This window comes from Etheostoma spectabile, unplaced genomic scaffold, assembly GCF_008692095.1.
Source record: "Etheostoma spectabile isolate EspeVRDwgs_2016 unplaced genomic scaffold, UIUC_Espe_1.0 scaffold00009035, whole genome shotgun sequence".
NCBI lineage: Eukaryota > Metazoa > Chordata > Actinopteri > Perciformes > Percidae > Etheostoma > Etheostoma spectabile.
The window spans coordinates 16,511-38,081 of NW_022603650.1; the positions used below are offsets into that span (position 1 = coordinate 16,511).

Here is a 21,571-nt window from a genome sequence, read left to right on the forward strand (position 1 = left end):
CGATTGGTTGGAGAGAATCGTCCTAATCACTGCGTCATCACATGCTAGCGACAGATTCATTGCCCCAGATTTTTTTTGGCTGCCTCCAGGTTCATTAGAAACTGTGTGTGTGTGTGTGTGTGGTGTGTGTGTGTGTGTTGTGTGTGTGTGTGTGGTTGTGTGTGTGTGTGTGTGGTGTGTGTGTGTGTGTTTGTGTGTGTGTGTGGTGTGTGTGTGTTGTGTTGTGTGTGTGTGTGTGTGTGTGTGTGTGTGTGTGTGTGTGTGTGTGTGGTGTGTGTTTGTGTGTGTGTGTGTGGTGTGTGTGTGGGTGTGCACTCGTTCTTATATCCTGGTGGGGTCCCTGACCTGACATATGACTCACCTCATGGGGACCAGTTTTTCCCGTGGGACCGAAACCCGGTCCCCAGAGGCACAAGCATTGGAATCAATAGAAACAGCCTGCTGATAGCCCTGGTGCAATTTTCTTGAAAAAAAAAAATGGTCCCCATCGGTCAGATTTTCACACAAAGTGTGTGTGCCCTAGTGGTCAGAGGTGGTATTACAGTGTGTGAAACTGCACTGGTGGGGTCTTTCACCTGACAAAGTGTGTAATAGTGTGTATCATATAAGCTTCATATTTTGTGAATATCTTTGGTCTATTCACTTTAATGTGATCAGAACTTTAATGTTATTAAATTAGTTTTACCAAAATACCATTTAATCATCAAACGTCCTTTGAAAAAGGTTTTATTCTTTGAAAAAACACTATAAACATATCATTATAATTATAATTATGAAAAATTATTTTTAATATGATACTATTTTATATTTGTTTGTGTACACATGTTGTAATATATATTATATATATATATATATATATATTTTATAATATATATATATATATATATATATATATATATATATATATATATACACACACATATAAACATATGTATTTAGGCTTTATTCTTTGAAAAAACACTAAGCATATCAATTAATAATTTAAGTACAAACATTATTTCTAATATGGTATTACTATTATATATTTGTTTACTTACACATATGTTGTATAGATACACATATACATATGTGTTTATATGTTTTATTTAATTACAGTAGTCTTTTTTCTCTATAATTGATACACTACCAGGAAATTCAAAGAGAGCAGAAATCCAAAAACATTTTACCATAGTAGATACTTGGACACTGGTTAAGTGTACGGGGTATAAATAATTAAAATGAACCAATGTTTCATTTTGGTGAACAGGTGCCACGTGCACATTTAAAATTAGTTCCACAGCTAAAGATGACGGAAGAGATCAGGCCTACGTGTGTGGACGTCTGGTTGAGCCGATGCCAAACCTGATCGGTGTTACCCGGAGCAGAAATGTGTGTTAACACCTTAACCCTGCAACCTTAGTATGATCCATACAGAGGGTCACATGTTATTATAATCTCAACTTAAATCATCTTACAATAAGGTTATCTTAAGGTAAGTCTTGTTCATTTAGTTTGTTATAACACTTTATTTTTGAAGTGTTTTAATCCGTGTTTAGGGATCCTAATACCAATAGACGCAGCTGCTTTAAATAAACATGTCCATGTTGCACTCATTAAGATCTCATCTGAGCAGATTCCTGTCTTTCACTCATCTCTGAAATGTAGTTTAAAACTTTACAGCCAATTTATTAAATAGTGAGATTTTATTTGAGCTTGAGAGCATAAATATAGTTAATAGATACGGCCACGCAAACTGAAACTTCAGTTAGCAACAATTATCTCCAGTTTACTCAATTATAAAGATATGGATCAGATCAGACTGTCACAGAGAGGGTGACCAACCAAACTCTGATAAATGACGTTCAGGGCCCTTTCCCAGCAATGTGGCCCTTTCCCAGCAGTGTGGCCCTTTCCCAGCAGTGTGGCCCTTTCACAGCAGTGTGGCCCTTTCACAGCAGTGTGGCCCTTTCACAGCAGTGTGGCCCTTTCACAGCAGTGTGGCCCTTTTCCAGCAGTGTGGCCCCCGCATGGTTTGTCCCAATGCCACAGCCTGATGGCAGGGTAAGGTGGGACTGCAGACTACGGCTGCAAACTACTCCTAACTAGTTAGAATGGGTTAAATGCTACGCATATATTCCTTGTATCTGTACATGTACAGCAATATTATTATATGATATGTTATATTTTGTATACAACATTATATACTATTTGTCATGCTTAATATCTTAAGCCAATATTTCAGTCCAAACCTAAAGCAAGTGAACAACAGAACCATAAACCAGCATATAAGTCTTACTAGTCCAACAGTAAGAGGCCCAACTCACAGACTGTCAGCAGAATAATATAACGACAACAATAAAATAGTCAGAGATATACCCTTGCTTGGTCACTCTCTCCGTTTGTCTTCTTAGCTTTCTCAGTGTCTTCCCTTCTGTCTTCCAGTCTCTCCCATGACGTCTGAGAGGCTTCTGAACCCGGTTCTGATGCTTGCATGCATGGCTCTGGTTCTGGCATGACATGAGTGTTTCTTTCTCTGCACCAGCATTTTTTCCCCCTATGCCCTGGCCCTAACAACCTCTTCCTCCGACCGGGATGTGCTAGCAGGGAAAACACCAACATTCCCCCGGTGCTTCAACCTCTCAATCCTGGCAGCATGGCTAACTGAGCTAACTAGCTGATGGTAGCTAGAGTTTACAGTTACTTTAGCAACAAGAAAAGCTTTCTTTCCACCAGGAAACTCTGTAATCAGAGAGCCGAGGGAAAGAAACTGGAGGACATAATGTACCAGTACTGACTGATTGATCTGACTGAACAAACAATAACTGAGGCTGCTAAGTTAACAGTGCTCTCTTAGCCTATACAAAATGAGTCTGCAGTTAGCAGTGCTCTGTTAGCCTATACAAAGGGATTCTGCAGTTAGCAGTGCTCTGTTAGCCTATACAAAGTGAGTCTGCAGTTAGCAGTGCTCTGTTAGCCTCTACAAAGTGAGGCTGCAGTTAACAGTGCTCTGTTAGCCTATACAAAGTAAGTTTGCATTAAGCAGTGCTCTCTTAACCTATGCAAAGGGATTATGCAGTTAGCAGTGCTCTGTTAGCCTATACAAAGGGATTCTGCAGTTAGCAGTGCTCTGTTAGCCTATACAAAGGGATTCTGCAGTTAGCAGTGCTCTGTTAGCCTATACAAAGGGATTCTGCAGTTAGCAGTGCTCTGTTAGCCTATACAAAGGGATTCTGCAGTTAGCAGTGCTCTGTTAGCCTATACAAAGGGATTCTGCAGTTAGCAGTGCTCTGTTAGCCTATACAAAGGGATTCTGCAGTTAGCAGTGCTCTGTTAGCCTATACAAAGGGATTCTGCAGTTAGCAGTGCTCTGTTAGCCTATACAAAGTGAGTCTGCAGTTAGCAGTGCTCTGTTAGCCTCTACAAAGTGAGTCTGCAGTTAGCAGTGCTCTGTTAGCCTCTACAAAGTGAGGCTGCAGTTAACAGTGCTCTGTTAGCCTATACAAAGTGAGGCTGCAGTTAACAGTGCTCTGTTAGCCTATACAAAGTGAGGCTGCAGTTAACAGTGCTCTGTTAGCCTCTACAAAGTGAGGCTGCAGTTAACAGTGCTCTGTTAGCCTCTACAAAGTGAGGCTGCAGTTAACAGTGCTCTGTTAGCCTCTACAAAGTGAGGCTGCAGTTAACAGTGCTCTGTTAGCCTATACAAAGTGAGTCTGCAGTTAGCAGTGCTCTGTTAGCCTCTACAAAGTGAGTCTGCAGTTAGCAGTGCTCTGTTAGCCTCTACAAAGTGAGGCTGCAGTTAACAGTGCTCTGTTAGCCTATACAAAGTGAGACTGCAGTTAACAGTGCTCTGTTAGCCTCTACAAAGTGAGGCTGCAGTTAACAGTGCTCTGTTAGCCTATACAAAGTGAGTCTGCAGTTAACAGTGCTCTCTTAGCCTATGCAAACTGAGGATGCCGTTAACATTGCTGGAAATAGTACAGTGGAACTGTGGCCCTGTTGCTTGCTCTGGAGGAAACTACTAGAACTGTTGGGTCCTTGTAAATTCTGGAGTGTGGTCTATCTGTAAAGTGTCTTGAGATAACTCTTGTTATGAATTGATACTATAAATAAAATTGAATTGAATTGAACTGTGCTGGGTTCTAAGCTTGTAAAGCCCATTTAATTGCTCTGTCTGCTCCACTAACACCAATAAGAGAGAGCGGTGTCCCTCCTGATCAGTAAACTTGGTTGCTGTACACAGCCTGCCTGTACTGGAGCCTACTGGTGGAAGTCACACTTTTATTGGTTCTCTTTCTCTGTGCTTTGCTTTCTCTTTCTCTCGCAGTGAGATTTATTTGTAATAAATCTGTTAATGCCAGCAATAACCTTACTTGCAAGTTACATCCAGTAACTTAGTGGCTAACATTCGTTAGCTGACAGAGACAGGTACATGTAGCTGCTGTCAGCTAGCTGCAAGTTTCTATACTGTAACTCTAGTTCAAGATTTTTCACAGTTTTAGTTTGTCCTCTCTGTCATGCACAGACTCCTGGTTGTTAAACTTTGCAACCTCAATGTCACTGTTTAGGAGCAGCAGTCAATAAGGGCAAGCTCCATGGTGTCTCACGGGCCTGCTCCTCGTCCCAGTACCTCCTGTGCAGCTGCCTTGCAGCCCAGTTGCCCAAACCAGCAGAACCCCACCGATCCTATTACCCCAGCACCGACTTTACGACCCGAGGCAGTGTTCTGGTGCAGCAGTATAACTCACAGTAGCAACGACATGAACAGCCTTGTATGTCTCAGGGTAACATTGGTCAGACTCAATTAGACTGTAATATGACAGAAGAGAGGTGGTGGTTACAGGTGACAGTCTGGCAATATGACAGTTATAGTCACATTCTAATTTAATATTTAAATAATAGTGATATCCACAATAAAATAGGCCCTCCACGCTGATTGCCTGCACATATCAAGGCAGTTGCTATGGAGCACAGCACAGGACATGTTATCCTTTACCAGCAGCTAGCACAGATAACCACATTACTTTTGCTTAACAGTTAAGAAAGCCACACAATAAAACAAACTAACGATTGAGGCAGAGATTAGAGACTAGTGTTTTGTGATGTAAAATTACAGTTTTTGTCAAAAGAGTCTATTGGCTTTGAAGAGAGCAGAGATAACAGCGTCAGTTCCTCGTTGTAAACGGTTGACTGGCATCAAGGAAAAGTGCTGAGCATATTTTAAGTATAGTGGAAATACATAGCTGATTTTAAAATCTGCTCTGTGTCATGGCAGCGAGATGAACGGCTTCCGTTCGTGTCACCAGCTATCAGTTTATTAGTTTTGTTTGAGGCAATGAATAGTTACTATGGTTTAAAGCTTTAATTGATAAGAAAACAGGGCCTGAATGCAACACCGCTCAATTCAAAATTCCTAAATGTAAACTCTGGCAAAACCATTAACTCTAAAATTAAGGATATTTAAAGTGTATACAACTATTTTTCTTTTTGGATGAAATTATAATTTAGTGAAACACAATCCAGCAATACCATAAAATAGATTGCTACCCAGCCCACAGTGGATCAAAGAGGTAAGGGAGGAATACACCTTTCCTGACTCCCCCGGTCCCCAGCGTACCCTGGGCCTGCCTCCCTCCTGTCCCAGCCTCCGGGATTCAGCTGCCGATCCTCAGAACACACGGTTCCTGACTCGTCCGGTCCCCACCTCACCTGTGCCCATCCCCCACCCACACGGTGCCTGAGTGGCTGAGTGGGCGGCTCCACCTGCACGTGCAGTTAGTAGGAACAGCAGAGCACACGCTGGCAGCAGCACAGACAGAAGGAGCTACAGACACTAATGGATGAAGAAACGGAGGGAAACTAACGTTAGGTAAGTAATGTAACACTGTTTTTGTCATTATTAATTAGTCTAAGCACTGTGGTTAACGTGTATGCAGTCTATCTTTTGCAGCTCATTTTTATATTAGCTAGCAAGGTTTGCCAGTGCTAACAATAGCTAGTTAGCTTCTCACGGGCTAGTGTTACAGTGTTAGCATAGCAAATTTTAAACTTTTAAGCTAGTATTTTATCATGTTTTTGGTTTTGTAATGGTTTTTGTTGCTGTTACTTGGCTGGTCTCAACTTTTATATAGTTATACTAGATAGATGTAGACACAGAGGGTTTAATAGGTTTAATATTTGACGCTGTGGTAATAAGACTGGGCTAGGTAGACAGACTCAGTGCAACATGTGTCTGAATGTAACAAACAGTCAAATGTGAAGTGGTGGAAACAGACTTATTAGACTTCTACAGGCTGCTTTGTGTTAAGTTTCAGTCTGGTTGCTGTTATTTTAAATCCGAGGAGGCATTGCCTCTGTAAAGGTCTCTGCTTTCATCATTCATCAATATCTGCAGTGCTGTCTGTTCTGCACATGGTCACATTTAACCTGGTTAGTTAACTGCAGGTAAACAGACTCCTAAGAGTCCAACATCATTCAAGCCTAATTTATCATCTCTTTTACCATCTCTTAAGAAAGGGAGAGTTTTCTCTGTATAGGTTTAAGCATGGACATTTTGTAATCTCCACAAGCTGCAAACATAACCTTGTTATTTGTTACTCAATGAAATTTAACTGTAGAGCGACTACTGGGCATCCTTCAAATTAGACATATGAAATGATGTAAGAACAATGGGATGCAGATGTTACATGAACTGTTTGTGTTTAACCATTTGCAGGTAGAGTGCAGCCTATGTCAGGTTGAAGGAACGCTTCCAACGCCTGAGGGGCATCATAATGCATCTTTATCCTGGAACATGGAGTACCTACAACACCAACGCCAGGTAATAATAAGGTGGAATTTTAAATGTGATACAATAGTGTAATATTCATACAAACATTAAAATTCCCCTGCCTATTCAATGGGGCCTCTTACACTTTATGTTTTAGTTTTTAATAAAGACGGGGTGTAGGAGGGTAGGGCCCTGGCTCTTTGTGAAATCAGGTCAACAGTAACTCAGTAGCATGATTAAGGGGAGATAGACAACTTTTTAAAATATATGCACTATGAAGAATAGACAGCCAAGATTATGGGAAAAACCTATTTATCTGATTCACTGCTCATTTCATTGCTATAAATTTGACTTTTTTAAAACAATGTCTGAGTTGAACACGTATCTGGATGTTACGTAAGGGCCCTGTTCATGTTGTACAAACATATTAATTGTTCATGTTGTACAAACATATAAATTGTTCATGTTGTACAAACATATTAATTGTTTATGTTGTACAGACATTGTTTATGTTGTACAGACATATTAATTGCATTGTGTGTCTGTTAAGAGGCACAAAGGCTCTAAAACTTGCCCCGTTAATTTCCGTTTTAGCTCAGTTGAAGCTTGTCCACGTAGCTGTAGCTACTCAGCGTTGCCTGCACCGATTCAGTTTGGGGGGGTTTTCAATCAAAGTATTCGCATATTTGTGGAGATCACGATTAACATAATAATTCTCCTTTCTCCTGAAGGGATGAACATAAAGTATTCCTGATTAAACATAATCAGCTAAAGATTATTTATACAAACTAAAGGCTAAATTAAAAAAATGATGTTAAAATAGTCTGGAAAATAATAATTTTTCAAGATTGGCAAGTATGGAATCCAGTCTACTACCTAAAGGCCGTTGTCAAAGTGACCACACACACCACTAGAACACACTCTGACATGCAGCAGCTCTGCCGAGCACTACAAAGATGCCAGGAACTGAAGTAGAGCCTTGCTGACTGCTTCACCTACAGCACTGGGATGTTCTTCTGACGGTCTAGTTTGCATTCTCAGATTAGGTTACCATTGGTTAATTGTTGTACATTGGATGATGATTTATAATAGTGTGGGTGGAGTATTTGCAGAATTTTCTTTCTCCATATCTGCTTTTCCTGATTTTCCACAGTGGAAACCTACATTGTTTTCATTTCATAAACTATTTATTCTTCTTATAGAAACCTCAAGATCCAACAGAGGACAGCGGCCCTCTGAACCTGCTTCCACAGGTAACCCACAGACTGAAGCCATGACACCTGACTCGCACACGCCTTGCTTGGTAAGTACCTTTGTCACACACAACTACTAAACACTAGGAGTTGGAAGGTGAAAGCTTAGTTGGGAGTGTTCAGACCTTCAGACTGCAGCGTTTTTCCTGCTGAGATGTCTTTGTTTAGTCTGATTGCTGTGATACGATATATTCAGAAGTAGGAATGTTGCTACAAGGTAGAGATCCCATCAGCGGTTAAGATGAGAGAGACTGGGACTCCTGGTCTAACCATTCCTTCAGTAACACTAGATGTGCCTACTGTTGCTCCAAATGTGCAGCTAATTTTGGATAAAAGTATCCACTAAATAAAACCAACAGATGTGGCCCCAAACAGGTATTTCATACAGTAAATGCAGTGAAATATAGACCCAACAATCTTTAATAATTTAGGCCCTGTTTTAAAAAATATGTTTGTAGTTAGTTTTTATGAGTGTTATTCTCAAAGATGATAAATTATCAGTCTATACAGGGGCGAATAAATACACAGATAACTGACAAAGCAGCCAATAAGTAAATTATTGGCAGTTAACTGTCCATTTTTGCATTGATATACTCATCTATAATTTTGACAGGACCTTAAAACAGTATTTCATAAACTTAATGCACTTCTTGCTGTTCTAAGAGCTCCTCCCTCAGCCCCTCCTTCCATACAGTAACCTGTAAGAGAACTAGTAAATTTCAATTATTACCATCTTGATTATGATCCCAATCTTGTTGTATAGCTGTAATTTTAGATTTTTTTAGGAGAATGACAGTCCCGTTTTCTTTGTAAGCCCTTGATGACATATTAATATTCAAGGCTCTAGATAGTTACATTAACATGAACTCAAGTTTGTATATGAATAAAACGGAGCACCTCATTTCAGAGATTGAGAAAATGGTGCTAATAGGTTAGCCTTCTGCTAATTATAACCACAGGCGTGTGAGCCTTTGGTTTCTAAGAAGAAGTACAATAAGTAGTTCTTTAAGTAGTATGGATGGATTTCCGTTAATTTGCTTTTAGAAATGCCATATTGGAGATTGATGCAAATCCAATGAGAAAAGAATGGGGGATGGGGGGGGGCTGTATCTGTATCACTTTTTATTTTTGTAAGACAATTACAATTAAGTCTGTTGAATGACTGTGACTTTGTGATGTTTAATGTTTACAGACATAGTGTTTTTGAGAACTTCCTGTGTCTTAATCAGTGACAGCTCGTCTCATTAGACTCGCTTATAAAACACTGGAGGACTAAAGAATGTCTTAAAGGTTTTTGGATTAAAGTGACGCAATCAAGACAGCTGATACGGCCGGCCAGTCTGTTGAAGTTTTAGCGAATGACCGATTGTGAGCTCTGTGTGTGAGTGTAGGTGATGTGATGCGGGGGTCAGCCCCGAATGTATTTTGAAAAGTTGACTGACAATTGTGAAACCAGACTATATATATATATATAATATAGTATAATAGCCTATGTCAACCCCCGAAATCATAAGTTGCCTTATTTCATTGTGCTTTCAGTAATTGATGCTCTGTGTTGTGCACATGCTGTGGATTGTGATGCTTTTGTGTTCTTTGTATTTTTGCCATAGTTTCGGTTTTATTAAGTGTGCTGGCACACATATAATTAGAAAAAATCAAAAGGAGAATACATAGTTGAAAGCAATATAGTAGGCCTGAGAATATTACTGCAATATATTCCATTATGTTTTATATGTGGATTGTAATCTATGTTTCCCTTTACATAAAGATATTTCCAGCATACATTGATTCAAAACAAGTTAGAAATAGCAATTCACCAGAATACAGGAAATGAAGTGTTTGGCCTTTGGGTTGCCAGTTTAGATTAGGTCAAATGTTGGTTCTATTTAACCAAGATCTACAAAACAGGCAGCTAAAATAATCATGCACTGGCTCTTAACGAGCTGGGCACGCCAGTCCTGTTTGGCATTGCTTCAGTTTAGATAAATTAGGGTTCTAGGTCCGGACTAAGTCCCGAACCTCCTAGAATGCCCCAGCAATCCCCCCTTTACTCCGCTGTTTGCATTTTCTTGTACCTTAAAAGTCAAAAATGTTTTCATTTTTTCCCCTGTAAATGTAGTCGGTGCTTGTGTTATTCGTTTCTGTTGTCAGCCACTAAGCAGCGACAGCTTAACATTTCACACATTAGTCACTAAATCTGACACTACAGAAAATTAGGTTACCAGGCTGTTTTTATTTTTTACAGGCTTTGACTTGGTGCAGAATATTCACTTTTAGGATATGTAAAAGTTACACATTTGCTAATTGTCACTGGTTATTAAATAATCTTTAACATCACCTTACTATGTCCCTAATTGTCTTTTTTGTCTGTTTCTTTAGAAACCTCAAAGAAGAGGAGTTGGTCATTGGCAGAAGTCCAATCTGGTAAAGTACATGGGAAATCGGAGTGTGTTGCCGGTAGTAAGACCTCACCAGAAGCACTTACAAATAACAAGATGTCTGTTTCCTTCCACGGCCGTACAGGCTGAGTTTAGCAGCAACTTCTCTGAAAAGATCCGTCAGTCATGATTGGCTAAACTGTATCTGCTGTGTAGATGGACTTCACAGTGGTACTGTCAATATGCCCACGCTAATATAAAGTGTACTAAATACTTCACTTGCAAAATTCCAATTTGTATATCGTGTTACTCACTACGTGTTGCATAGAATCAGCACTGACCCTCTTGTGATTAGTCACTTTCAAGGCCCCCCCCCCCCCCACATGGAGCTCCCTAGTCTACCCATTGGTTGACAGCTATGGTTACAGGAAGCCAAGAGTTGGTGTCCAGGCAGAAGACCTGTTTTTCTGTCCTTATTATACTTATATACTTAATGATAAGTGACTTTTTAGAGCGTGTTTCCCTCCAGTGCTCATAAAGCAAACGTTCTTATGCATATTGCGCCTGCTCTGGGTGCTTCCTGCCTTGTTTTATACACAGGAGCCATTCTTTGCCTCTCCCCGTTTGGTTTCGTACTGATAGCTACCTTTACAACTCTCCATTGGTGAATTAGGGCATGAAGAGTAATATCCACGCTTGTGAAATATAAATTGGTCTTCTTTATGCTCGCGAGCTAAGATATAATCCTGACGCTACGTCCAAGTCTCACCATCCAGTTGTAAGCTCTGTGCTTCCTACATCAATGCCATTTCCAGCCCTTCTCACTCATGAGTAGTGCACCTGTGCAGCTTCTCATAGCTGAAGTGTCATAAATAGTAAAGTTTGATAGGAACTGAGCAGACAACAACACAGTTTACTTTGCCGATTCCACCAGAGTTATTGATGTACAAATGGTCATTTAGCGAGGAAAGTATTCCCTACAGGGCTGACCCACCATCTGGGCTCTGGACTCTGGTGCTGATGCAACCAACTAGGTGATTTTTGGACAGATTGTCTCAGAGAAGCAAAGGAAAGAGACAGTTGTCCTCAGTGGACCAGAGACAGTAGCCGAAAGACCGGTTTGCTTGGTTCCAAAGATAAATGTAGAATAAAAAAAGTCACAACAAATGCAAAGAGTTGCTTGTACCAACACACAAGAACAAGTGCCGTCTTCCAGTAAATCCTTCATGCATCTTCCCACTGAGCGTCAGGGACGGGGGGGGGGCGGGTTTTAACATCACATGATCTCTTTGTAGGAGCTTCTGGTGAAGTCTTAATACAGCAACACACCCGGCTTCCTCTTCCTTCACCAGATTATGGGCTTTCCAAAGTTTAGCTTCTTGTAAAGTTAAATTAGAGGCAGAATGAGTCTTGTAGGATGTAACTGGGTTAATAAAAAAGTAAATAAATGCAAAGGCTGTTTGAAGATTTTGTGAAAATATGTTAAAAAACATTATACAGTAAAAGCAGCTTTGTAAAGCAGGTCTTGTGTTTGTCATTGGAGATTGATGACAACCAGTATTTAATTTAGAAATGATTTTATTTGCTATGTGTTCAATAATACTAAGTAAACGGACAGTAAAACAAAGTATACCAGTGAAATCAGCTTGTTTAAAGTTTGGATATGAAAGAATCTACTCTAATGTGTGGTTTCCATCTAACAGAATGCTTGTCATGTATTGTGTAGTGCCCAACAGTGGTGTTGATTATTTGCCAATACACATAACATGACTGGTCCCCAGGACGGACAAAAGTTCAGGTCTGGTCCCCAAGGGGGAACAAAATTCAGGTCTAAAATTTATTTGAGAGTGTTTGATATTTGAAGTGATTTTTGTGTTAACAAAAATTTATAAAAATTTAGCAGTAAAATCATGTTTCTAGACCCTCTAGAAAGGGTGGATCCCATCAGGCTGCTGCCTGTCATTGGATCCCACGAGGTAATAAAACGGGTATGTGTGTGTGTTGTGTGTGTGTGTGTGTGTGGTGTGTGTCGCTTTTGGTTTGTTGGGCAGCTCAGTCAGGTGTAGTTTTGGTGGTTTCAGTTGAAACTAGTGTGTCTCCCTGCAGGAGCTGCGGCTGGAGGACTACCAGGCGGGCCGGAAGGGTCCAACCAACCCGATGGCTGCGCCGGCAGGCGGTATGTTCGGTGCTGCCACGGCGACGTCCAGCGCCGCCACCGGCCTGTTCGGCTCCGCCGCCCCCAACACCAACTTCTCCTTTGGGCAGAACAAGAGCACCTTTGGTGCAGCAGGTGAGGGCGATGACAACAGGGGTGACGTTTCCTCAGCTCAAACATCTGGCGGGAACCAACCTCTTTGGGTCTTTCACGTGTCATAGACATACATAGATAGATGGATGGATGGATATAAAAACCCAAAAATGTTTAGGCCGGGTTATAAAAACCAAAGGATTTTTCTGACTCAAATAGATCTTCAGAAAAGACGGGTCCAAGGCACTCTTCTTGCAAAAAATTGAAAGTGCTCTAAGTGATGTTGTGGACGTTAGAAGTATTTTCAAATAAAATGAGACTAGCTAGCAGATAGTGAGATGTTTTTTACAGTGTGTCCTTTGTGTTCAGGGGACAGGCAGCTAGCAGATAGTGAGATGTTTTTTACAGTGTGTCCTTTGTGTTCAGGGGACAGGCAGCTAGCAGATAGTAAATGTTTGATGTATGGGCCAACGAATGTAGCCTAAAACACGCGTGACATCGCTTGGAGCGCCTTTTAAGATGTCTTTATTTAGATTGCTATATGATATATTGAAATCATATGTGGGTTCTATCAAAAAGTTGGGAGTGAGTAAATCAACACGTGTGTTTTGATCCTTTTCCAGCCCCTGCGGGGGGGTTCGGTGCAGCCACGGGGGGGCTGTTTGGGCAGCAGCCGGCTCCACAACAAGCCAACAGCCTGTTCAAGCCGTTCGGCCAGGCCACCACCACCCAGAGCACCGGCTTCTCCTTCGGCAACACCAACACCATGGGCCAGGCCAACACCAGCAGCATAGTGAGGACGCTTTCTCTACCAGCTTTACTATAAGGCTGTTATATTATCTTCAGATGCTACTGTTTTCATTCTTTGTATGATATGTGTGTTTTTACTCTTTTAAGCACTTTGGATTCCTGCTGGTTGATGTGAAGTGATATGTATATACATTTTGGTTTGATTGATATACTTAGTTCATAAAACGCTTTGAATAAACATAGGTACATTTGTTTTTAACCCTTGTGTATTTCTCCCGCGCCAAAAACAGACAAAATTTTTCTTTTTTGTTGTAGTTTTCACTAACTCCACTTTACTAGTTTTACTACTTTTTGGATTTCATGGTCAATAGTCCTCATTTATGTAGAATTATACCTAATATTTGAGTTAAAGCAAAGATTTATGACTATTTTAATAGTTAAGCTCAGAGGAACACAGAGATTAGTCAGGAATGAAAGTTGTATTTATAAAGAGCGTTGTAAGGAATCCAATCCATTTCTTTCCTCCTTTTTTTAAAAGACCGCTTAACTGTGACTGATGTTTTGATGTAGAATCACATCTTCATTAGAGTCCTTCTCTCCATGGAGATGTCGTTCTATATGCATGTTTTTACTCTAACCTGCTGTGTCCTGCCCCGGTTGCACCAGGTTGTTTTGGTCCTAGAAGCACCGACGACTCTGTTTTCTACTCGATCAACATGTTGTCTTTAACTGATGAATCTGCTCACCTTGTCTACTGACTTCTCAGTCTCAGTTTCGAGGATGTTGTGTCCCACCGGTCCTCTCCTGTTTTCAGGGTTTGTTTGGGAACACGGCAGCGCCCCAGACGGGGGGGTTATTCGGCGCGGCTCAGACCAGCGCCGCCACTGGCTTCGGGGCGGGCGCCGGGTTGTTCGGGGCAACCAACACGGGTTTGGGACTGTTGGCACACAGGTACAGACCAAAGTGTAGGAGCTCCGTTCAACAGCAGACACCATGCTGACGGGCTGGGGATCGAGACACAGGGTGGTAGAAGGTTTCATTTCGGCCACGCCTGTGTTCGACCAATCGGAAGGTCTAGACACAGCCCTGACAACTGGGCCGCAGATTATATTTATCAGATATTTATATTATTATTATTATTATTATTATTTTATTTTAGTTTTTTTTTGTGAGTGAACATCATTTTTTTTGTGTGTGTGTTCCCCATACAAACAGAGTTTATTCGGTAATAAGACAGCCGGGTTTGGCACCACCACCACGAGCGCCCCGTCCTTTGGCACCGGCACCGGGCTGTTTGGGAACAGAGCCCGCCCTCACGCGCGGGACGGGAACCAACACCTCCACCTTCGTGTGATCTGCAGCGCTGCTCAGGGTGGAGAAATGTGACCTGGTGGTTTATAGAACATAAACGGAAAGGTTCTGCTGTAAATCAGAGTTTCATTAACCCCCATGTTGGCCCCCATGTTGGCCCCCATTTGGCCCCCATGTTGCCCCAAGTCAACCTCTGTCGTCCCCATGTTGGCCCCCATGTGGCCCCCATGTTGGCCCCCCATGTTGCCCCCAAGTCACCTCATGTGTCGTCCTAATGTTGGCCCCCATGTTGGCCCCAAGTCAGCCTAATGTCGTCCTCATGTTGGCCCCCCATGTTGGCCCCCATGTTGCCCCCAAGTCAACCTCAGTCGTCCTAAGTCGTCCTCATGTTGGCCCCCATGTTGGCCCCCCATGTGCCCCCAAGTCAACCTCATGTCGTCTTCATGTTAGGGCTGCACGATTATGGCCAAAATGATAATCGCGATTATTTTGATCAAAATTTGATCGCAATTATTCTACGTTATTTGTTGATTTTACCAAAACAAATTTTATTGTCATAGGCTATTTATAACTGCGAGAGGGATGGGGGGGGGGGGGTGGACGCTACTCACAGAGAGACGGCTGATCATTATGAACGGTCCAACGGGTCGAACGGCGGATACACACGTCGTGTGTATGAAACGTCTGTATGAAACGTCTGTATCTTAGCTGCGCTGCTTTTTATGAACTATGATATTCTGGCCATGGGTCACATCTCTGGTCCTGGTCCTGGGCCAGGCCAGGTCCAGGTCCAGGTCCAGCAGCTCCGTCTCCCACGCTGTTAGTCTACCACTGAAGTTAGTTGCATTCAAAAACTTCTTCTGTGTTCTTCGCCGTGGCGGCCGCGATAGCAGAGTTACCCGCGAAACACTGGTAACAAATACAGGTTTAACCCTCATACTTAACAATATACAGCTGTGTTAATAAAAAATTAAACTGTAGACAATATCAGAAGTGTGGACCGGCGGCCGCTGTGTGGCGGGGCGCGGAGAGTAAGAGGAGAGAGAGTGGACGAGAGAGAGTAGAAAGATCCAACACAGGCACGGCTTTACAGACGAAATGGGTCATGTAACGCAAAATTAAACCATATCCATATAAACAGCATTGCAGCGGGTGCGAGGACATTAGCACCGGTGCGTCCTAGAAGAGGCTAACAGCTACAGACGCTACTAGCTAACAGACGCTAACTAGCACCGACTAGCACTGGTCACCGCTGTTGTCTGAAAAACAACAGATGGGACAAAGTGTTGTGTTTACTGGTAAACTGGTAAACCTTGAGACTGACGTATTACCGACTGCTATCTGTTGAGTTGTCCTCCCGTTACTCTGTCCTCTGGGACTGTCTCCATCTAGAAACTTAGCTGCACGGGGTGCAGTGAACTACTCTGACTGGCTCATGAGCAGACGGGTTAACGGAGCGGGAGATGGGCTTTGCAAAAAACCCGGAGTGTTCTATGAAATGACGCTTTATAAAAAATAATCGCTCGATCACGCAAATTTGATCGTGGGAAGTCCAAATTGTGATCGCGATTAAAATTTGATTAATTGTGCAGCCCTAGTTCATGTTGTCCTCATGTTGTCCTCATGTTGTCCAAAAGTGACAAACATTGAAGGCGTCAAAAGTGTTGAAAAAAGGGGAAAACGTAAATTGATTTAACATCGATTAAAAGCATCAACGAAAGTGTTGATATTCAACTTTGACGGAAAGACTACAACAACAGTTAATAACTTTCATGACTGAGAAGTGTTTTCCTTTTGGCTTGGTGCAGGTTTCGGTGCAAACCCCGCTGCCGGGAGTCTGTTTGGGAACAAGCCGGCCACCGGAGGACTGGGGGCGGCGCTGGGAACCAGCTTCGGAGCAGGTACCGGATCAACCACATCAGGAGGGGTCAAATGACACCAGGACTAGACCAGACCAGACTAGGCTAAAGCCAGTACAGGACACATAGGAAAACTGTAGACATAAGAAGACATTAATGCTCTACGACTCTGACAGTGCAACATAAATCAATAATAATAATAATAAATAAGGAATATAAGGGGGTGCATATGTTTAATGATAAACTTTATCATAACGCACCTCTCACATACAAGAAGGTTCACAAAGGGCTTCACAAAACAAGTAAAAACAGCAACACAACAACACACTAAGCCATGTTGTTAGTTAAAAGCTAGCTCGTCTGAAAAGATGTGTCTTCAGGTGTTTATTAAAAGTTTCATCAGAATCCAAAGCTCTCACTACTCGTACGGTAGTTACGTGTCAAATGAATGTTATGATACGTGTCAACATAATTAAGGAGAATAATAATGATCATTTACAGTCATTTATCAAGGAGGAAATATTACCCGGGTCCAGCTTCTAAGCCGGTTTTCCTTGTCTTCTATGATCATTCCTGATATCTTTGGGTTCTGGTCCTGCAGCTTCTTTCTCACAGCGTGGCAGACCGAAAGCAAAGCGGATCCTCTTCTCGTGTCGGTCCACGTTGAGCTTGCTGTGTAATCTGTCCCGACTGCTTCAGACGTAGGGGTCAGAGGGAAGACTAAGACCGCCATGGAGCCATAGAAGAAGAAACTAGGGCTGGGCGATAGAGAGAACTAAGAATCTCAAATACTCTGCACCACGTACCTCTATCACAACATTGTAGGTTGACTACTAGTGCTTTCACAACTAATTACCCACTGAGATTATTTATAGGTCTTTATTTGATGGGACAAGCTTGTCAGGAAAGGGGGGGGGGTGGGACCGACATGCAGCAAAGGGGCGCAGGTTGGATTTAAACCCGCGGCCGCTGCTGTAAGGACTTAGCCTCGGTACTTTGGGCGCACGCTCCACCAGGTGAGCTAGCCAGGCCCGTAACACTAACACTTTCCAGCGCGGCGGCCAGGGGTATTTCCCGTGGGGGGTGGGGACGGGGGGGGCGGGGGGGGACCTTCACCAATAAACAGCGCAGGGTCCGTCGTCATCTAACGTAAACACAACCAACAGGTCCTGCGTCACAGTGCAATGAGATTTTTGAGAAATCATCAGTACGGTTGATATTATGACTAAGGGGGTAAATGCACATAACAGACAGTTCAGAAACGACGTTCTTGTTCGCGGATTGCAGCCTGTAAACCCGTAAAAGACGATCCTGAGCCATAGGACGAAATATAGTCCTCTAGTCACGATTTCATCATAATATTGGTATATTGCCCAGCTCCCTAGGATAAGCAAACATCTAATTGCTAGTTGCTACAGTGACAGGGGAAGTTTAAAAATCAATCAATATGCAATGACGTAAAACAGAAGATCTGTAAATCCTCACGTTGGAGAAGCTGGAATCTGCAGAAAGGAGCTTAACAACTAGATATTTTATTCAGACACTACTCAAGCTTCTAGGCTGAGAGAGACAATCCTCTCATGTATCAATAAAAAGTGTGTTGGTGTGTGTGTGTGTGTGTGTGTGTGTGTGTGTGTGTGCGCGCGCGCGTGTCGTGTGTGTGTTCAGCAGTGGGCGCCGGACAGACCTCCCTGTTCGGGAATAACCAGGGTAAACTGGGAACCACACTGGGAACGATGGGAACGTTCGGAGGGGCCGGGTTCACAGTGGAACCAGCCTGGGCTTCGGACCGCCACAGCAGCCATCCAATCGGTGAGCAGCTGCGCTCGGTCTGAGCCAATCAGTATCACTAAAAGGCTCCTCGGACAATATAACTTCTCATTAAAATCCGAGAAATGTACAGGTCGTAACAGCAACGTCAGTATCGCAGTGAAATGAAAAATAATGTAAATCAGAAGTTTAACATTATATGTATGGTAAAATCTTTTCATTCTTCTTCTTGTCTAGTGGTTTAAATCATTATTAAATGGAAAAGAAGTGTGGTATAATCTATTTTAACCCTGATTATAGCAAACTTGTACACTGTCAACAGGATTTGAGGAGTTAATCTGTTTTATAACTCTTTTAAAACCCCTAAAATGGCTTTTAAATACAGGGAGGAAAATAAGTATTAACACTGGCTGCTTTTACATTCTCCCACTTAGAATCATGGGGGCTGATGTCCTCTGTAGGTGCATGTCCCCTGTGGAGACTTCCACTGTGAGAGACATGTCCCACTGTGAAGACATGTCCACTGTGAGAGACCTGTCCACTGTGAGAGACACATCTAAAAAAAACATCCAGAAATCACAACGTATGATTTTCTAACTATTTGTTTGTATGACACAGCTGCAAATCAGTATTTGAACACCCTGAGAAGATCCATGTTACATCGGTCCAGCAGCCTTTGTTCCAACGGTTCCTGTAGTCCTTCACCATTTGACACCCTGCAGAAGGGATTCTGGCCCCCCCTCCACACAGATCTTCTCTAGACCAGTCAGGTTTCTGAGCTGCGTGAAGCTGACCCCCACCCACCACCCACAAGTCAAAAAATTCAGCAAATGTCTGATGGTTAGTGCTCCGTTTGTGCAGGTTTGTGCCGTAAAATTTTCGGTTGTGCAGTTTTGGTTTCTGAGATATAAAAATATTTTTTAGCTCCACTAGTTCTCACATCCCCCACCACCCATATCGCTCCAAACAAACCAAAGTGGGCTAGTAGTTCGTTAGTGCTCCGTTTGTGCAGGTTTGTGCCGTTAAACCTGTCGTTTGTGCAGCTTTTTGTTTTCGAGATATTAAAAGTTTATAATTTTTGCCGATGACGTCATCCGCCCCCATTTGCTCCAAACAAGACATTGTACAACAGCTAAAATCTGAAGAATTAAAAGAACTAGCCCACTTTGGTTTGTTTGGGAACATGATAGGGTGACGGTGACGTCATCGGCCAAAATTATAACTTTATATCTCAAAGACGAAAGCTGCACAAACGAAAATTTTAAACGGCACAAACCTGCACAAACGGAGCACTAACCATTCAGACTATTTGCTGAATTTTTTGACGTGGGTGTTGGGTGTCAGCTTCACGCAGCTAGGTTTCGGGCTCCCTCCAAAGATTCTCTATGGGTTTAGGTCTGGAGACCTAGCTTGCCCTGCCACGCCAGAACCTTGATCTGGTTCTTCCAGATCCCCCCCCATGGTTCTCCTGGCTGTGGTCTTCGGGCTTTGTCATGTTGGAGGACCAGCCTCGACCCATCTTCAATGCTCTGAGGAAAGAGGTTGGGTCCCCAAATCTCCCAATACATGGCATCGGTCCCTCCTCTCCTTAATACAGTGCAGTCCCCCTGTCCCATGTGCAGAACCCCCCCACAGCATGATGCTACCCCCCCATGCTTCACAGTAGGGATGGTGGTCTTGGATGGGCCTCATCATTCTTCTTCCCCCAAACACGGTTATGGAATTAGGACCAAAAAGTTCCTTCTGGTTCATCAGACCACATGACGTCCTCCCATGACTCCTCTGGATCCTCCAGATGGTCGTCGGCAGACTTAAGACTGCCTGGACATGGTCTGGTTTAAGCAGGGGAACCTTCCGGGGCCATGCATGGTATTAAATCATGACGTCTTAGGGCATTACCAACAGTAACCTTGGAATGGTGGTCCCAGCTCTTTTCAGGTCCTGGACCAGCTCCTCCCGTGTAGTTCTGGGCTGGTTTCTCACCTTTCTTAGGATCACTGAGACCCCCGAGGTGAGATCCTGCATGGAAGCCCCAGTCCGAGGAGACTGACAGTCCAGTTTAGTTTTAGCTTCTTCCATTTTCTAATGATTGCTCCAACAGTGGACCTTTCTTCAACCAAGCGCTTGGACATGTCCCCGTAGTCCTGTCCAGCCTAATGGAGGGGACAATGTAGTCTCTAGTGTCTTTGGACAGCTCTTTGGTCTTGGCCATGTTAGTAGTTGGATTCTTATGATTGTATGGGGGGACAGGTGTCTTTATGCAGCTAACACGACCTCAAACAGGTGCATCTAATTTAGGATAATAAATGGAGTGGGGGGGGGGGGGACATTTAGAGACAGACTACAGGTCTTTGAGGGACATTATGAAGACAGACGAACAGTCTTTGAGGGTCAGAATTCCTAGCTGATAGACAGGTGTTCAAATACTTATTTACAGCTGTATCATACAAATAAATAGTTAAAAATCATACATTGTGATTTCTGATTTTTTTTTAGATTATGTCTCTCGCAGTGGACATGTCTCTCACAGTGGACATTTCTCACAGTGGAATGCTCTCACAGTGGCCATGCACCCTACGAGGACATCAGACCCTCAATGATTTCTAAGTGGGAGAACTTGCAAAAATAGCAGCGTGTTAAGTACTTATTTCCCTCACTGTATTTGTCTTCTTCACTGTAATCTTCTTATTGTTTTTTAGGGAGACATTTTTAGATGTGTCAGGGACGAACGTATGAAAAATAGCCTTTTGGCTAATTCTGCTGCATTTACTGCAATTTTAATTAATGTAACTGTCCCTGTTAAATTAAACAGTCCCGGTCCGTTAGTAATATATAATAATAGAACATATAATATTTCGGTCTTTCTGTCCAGCGCTGACTGACCCGAGCGGGCGGCGGCCCAACAGCCATGATCCAGCAGCAGCTCAGCAACCTGGCGTACTCGCCGTACGGAGACTCGCCGCTGTTCAGAAACCCGCTGTCTGACCCCAAGAATAAGGAGGAGGTGAGAGGTCATCGTCTGTTCTTCAGAAACTAACATTTCACCTGCTTGTAATCATTTGTGAATTAGTACAACAGGTACATTAGCTCTCTAAGCTAACGTTAGTGCCCAACAGGTAACATTAGCTATCTAAGCTAACGTTGGTGCTCAACAGGTACATTAGCTCTCTAAGCTAACGTTGGTGCCCAACAGGTACTTTAGCTTTCTAATCTAACGTAGTGCCCAACAGGTCATTAGCTCTCTACGGTAACGTTGG

At 42.7% G+C, this 21,571-nt stretch overlaps 1 protein-coding gene across 5 annotated transcripts in view; it reads left to right on the plus strand.

Moving 5' to 3' along the window:
* Positions 1 to 21,318, plus strand: part of LOC116678993 (nuclear pore complex protein Nup98-Nup96) — a 28,841-nt gene extending 7,523 nt beyond the window's left edge. For 4 of the 5 annotated variants that reach the window (XM_032508727.1, XM_032508730.1, XM_032508731.1 and 1 more), the window contains exons 7-13: positions 12,483 to 12,666; positions 13,248 to 13,417; positions 14,189 to 14,325; positions 14,590 to 14,722; positions 16,493 to 16,586; positions 18,213 to 18,356; positions 21,187 to 21,318. In XM_032508727.1, coding sequence (XP_032364618.1) covers positions 12,483 to 12,666; positions 13,248 to 13,417; positions 14,189 to 14,325; positions 14,590 to 14,722; positions 16,493 to 16,586; positions 18,213 to 18,356; positions 21,187 to 21,299 — 975 coding nt within the window. In that variant the 3' untranslated portion in view covers positions 21,300 to 21,318. The remainder of the gene's footprint in view (positions 1 to 12,482; positions 12,667 to 13,247; positions 13,418 to 14,188; positions 14,326 to 14,589; positions 14,723 to 16,492; positions 16,587 to 18,212; positions 18,357 to 21,186) is intronic. The other variant, XM_032508729.1, reaches the window with a different exon arrangement.
* The last annotated feature ends 253 nt before the right edge of the window (positions 21,319 to 21,571 follow it).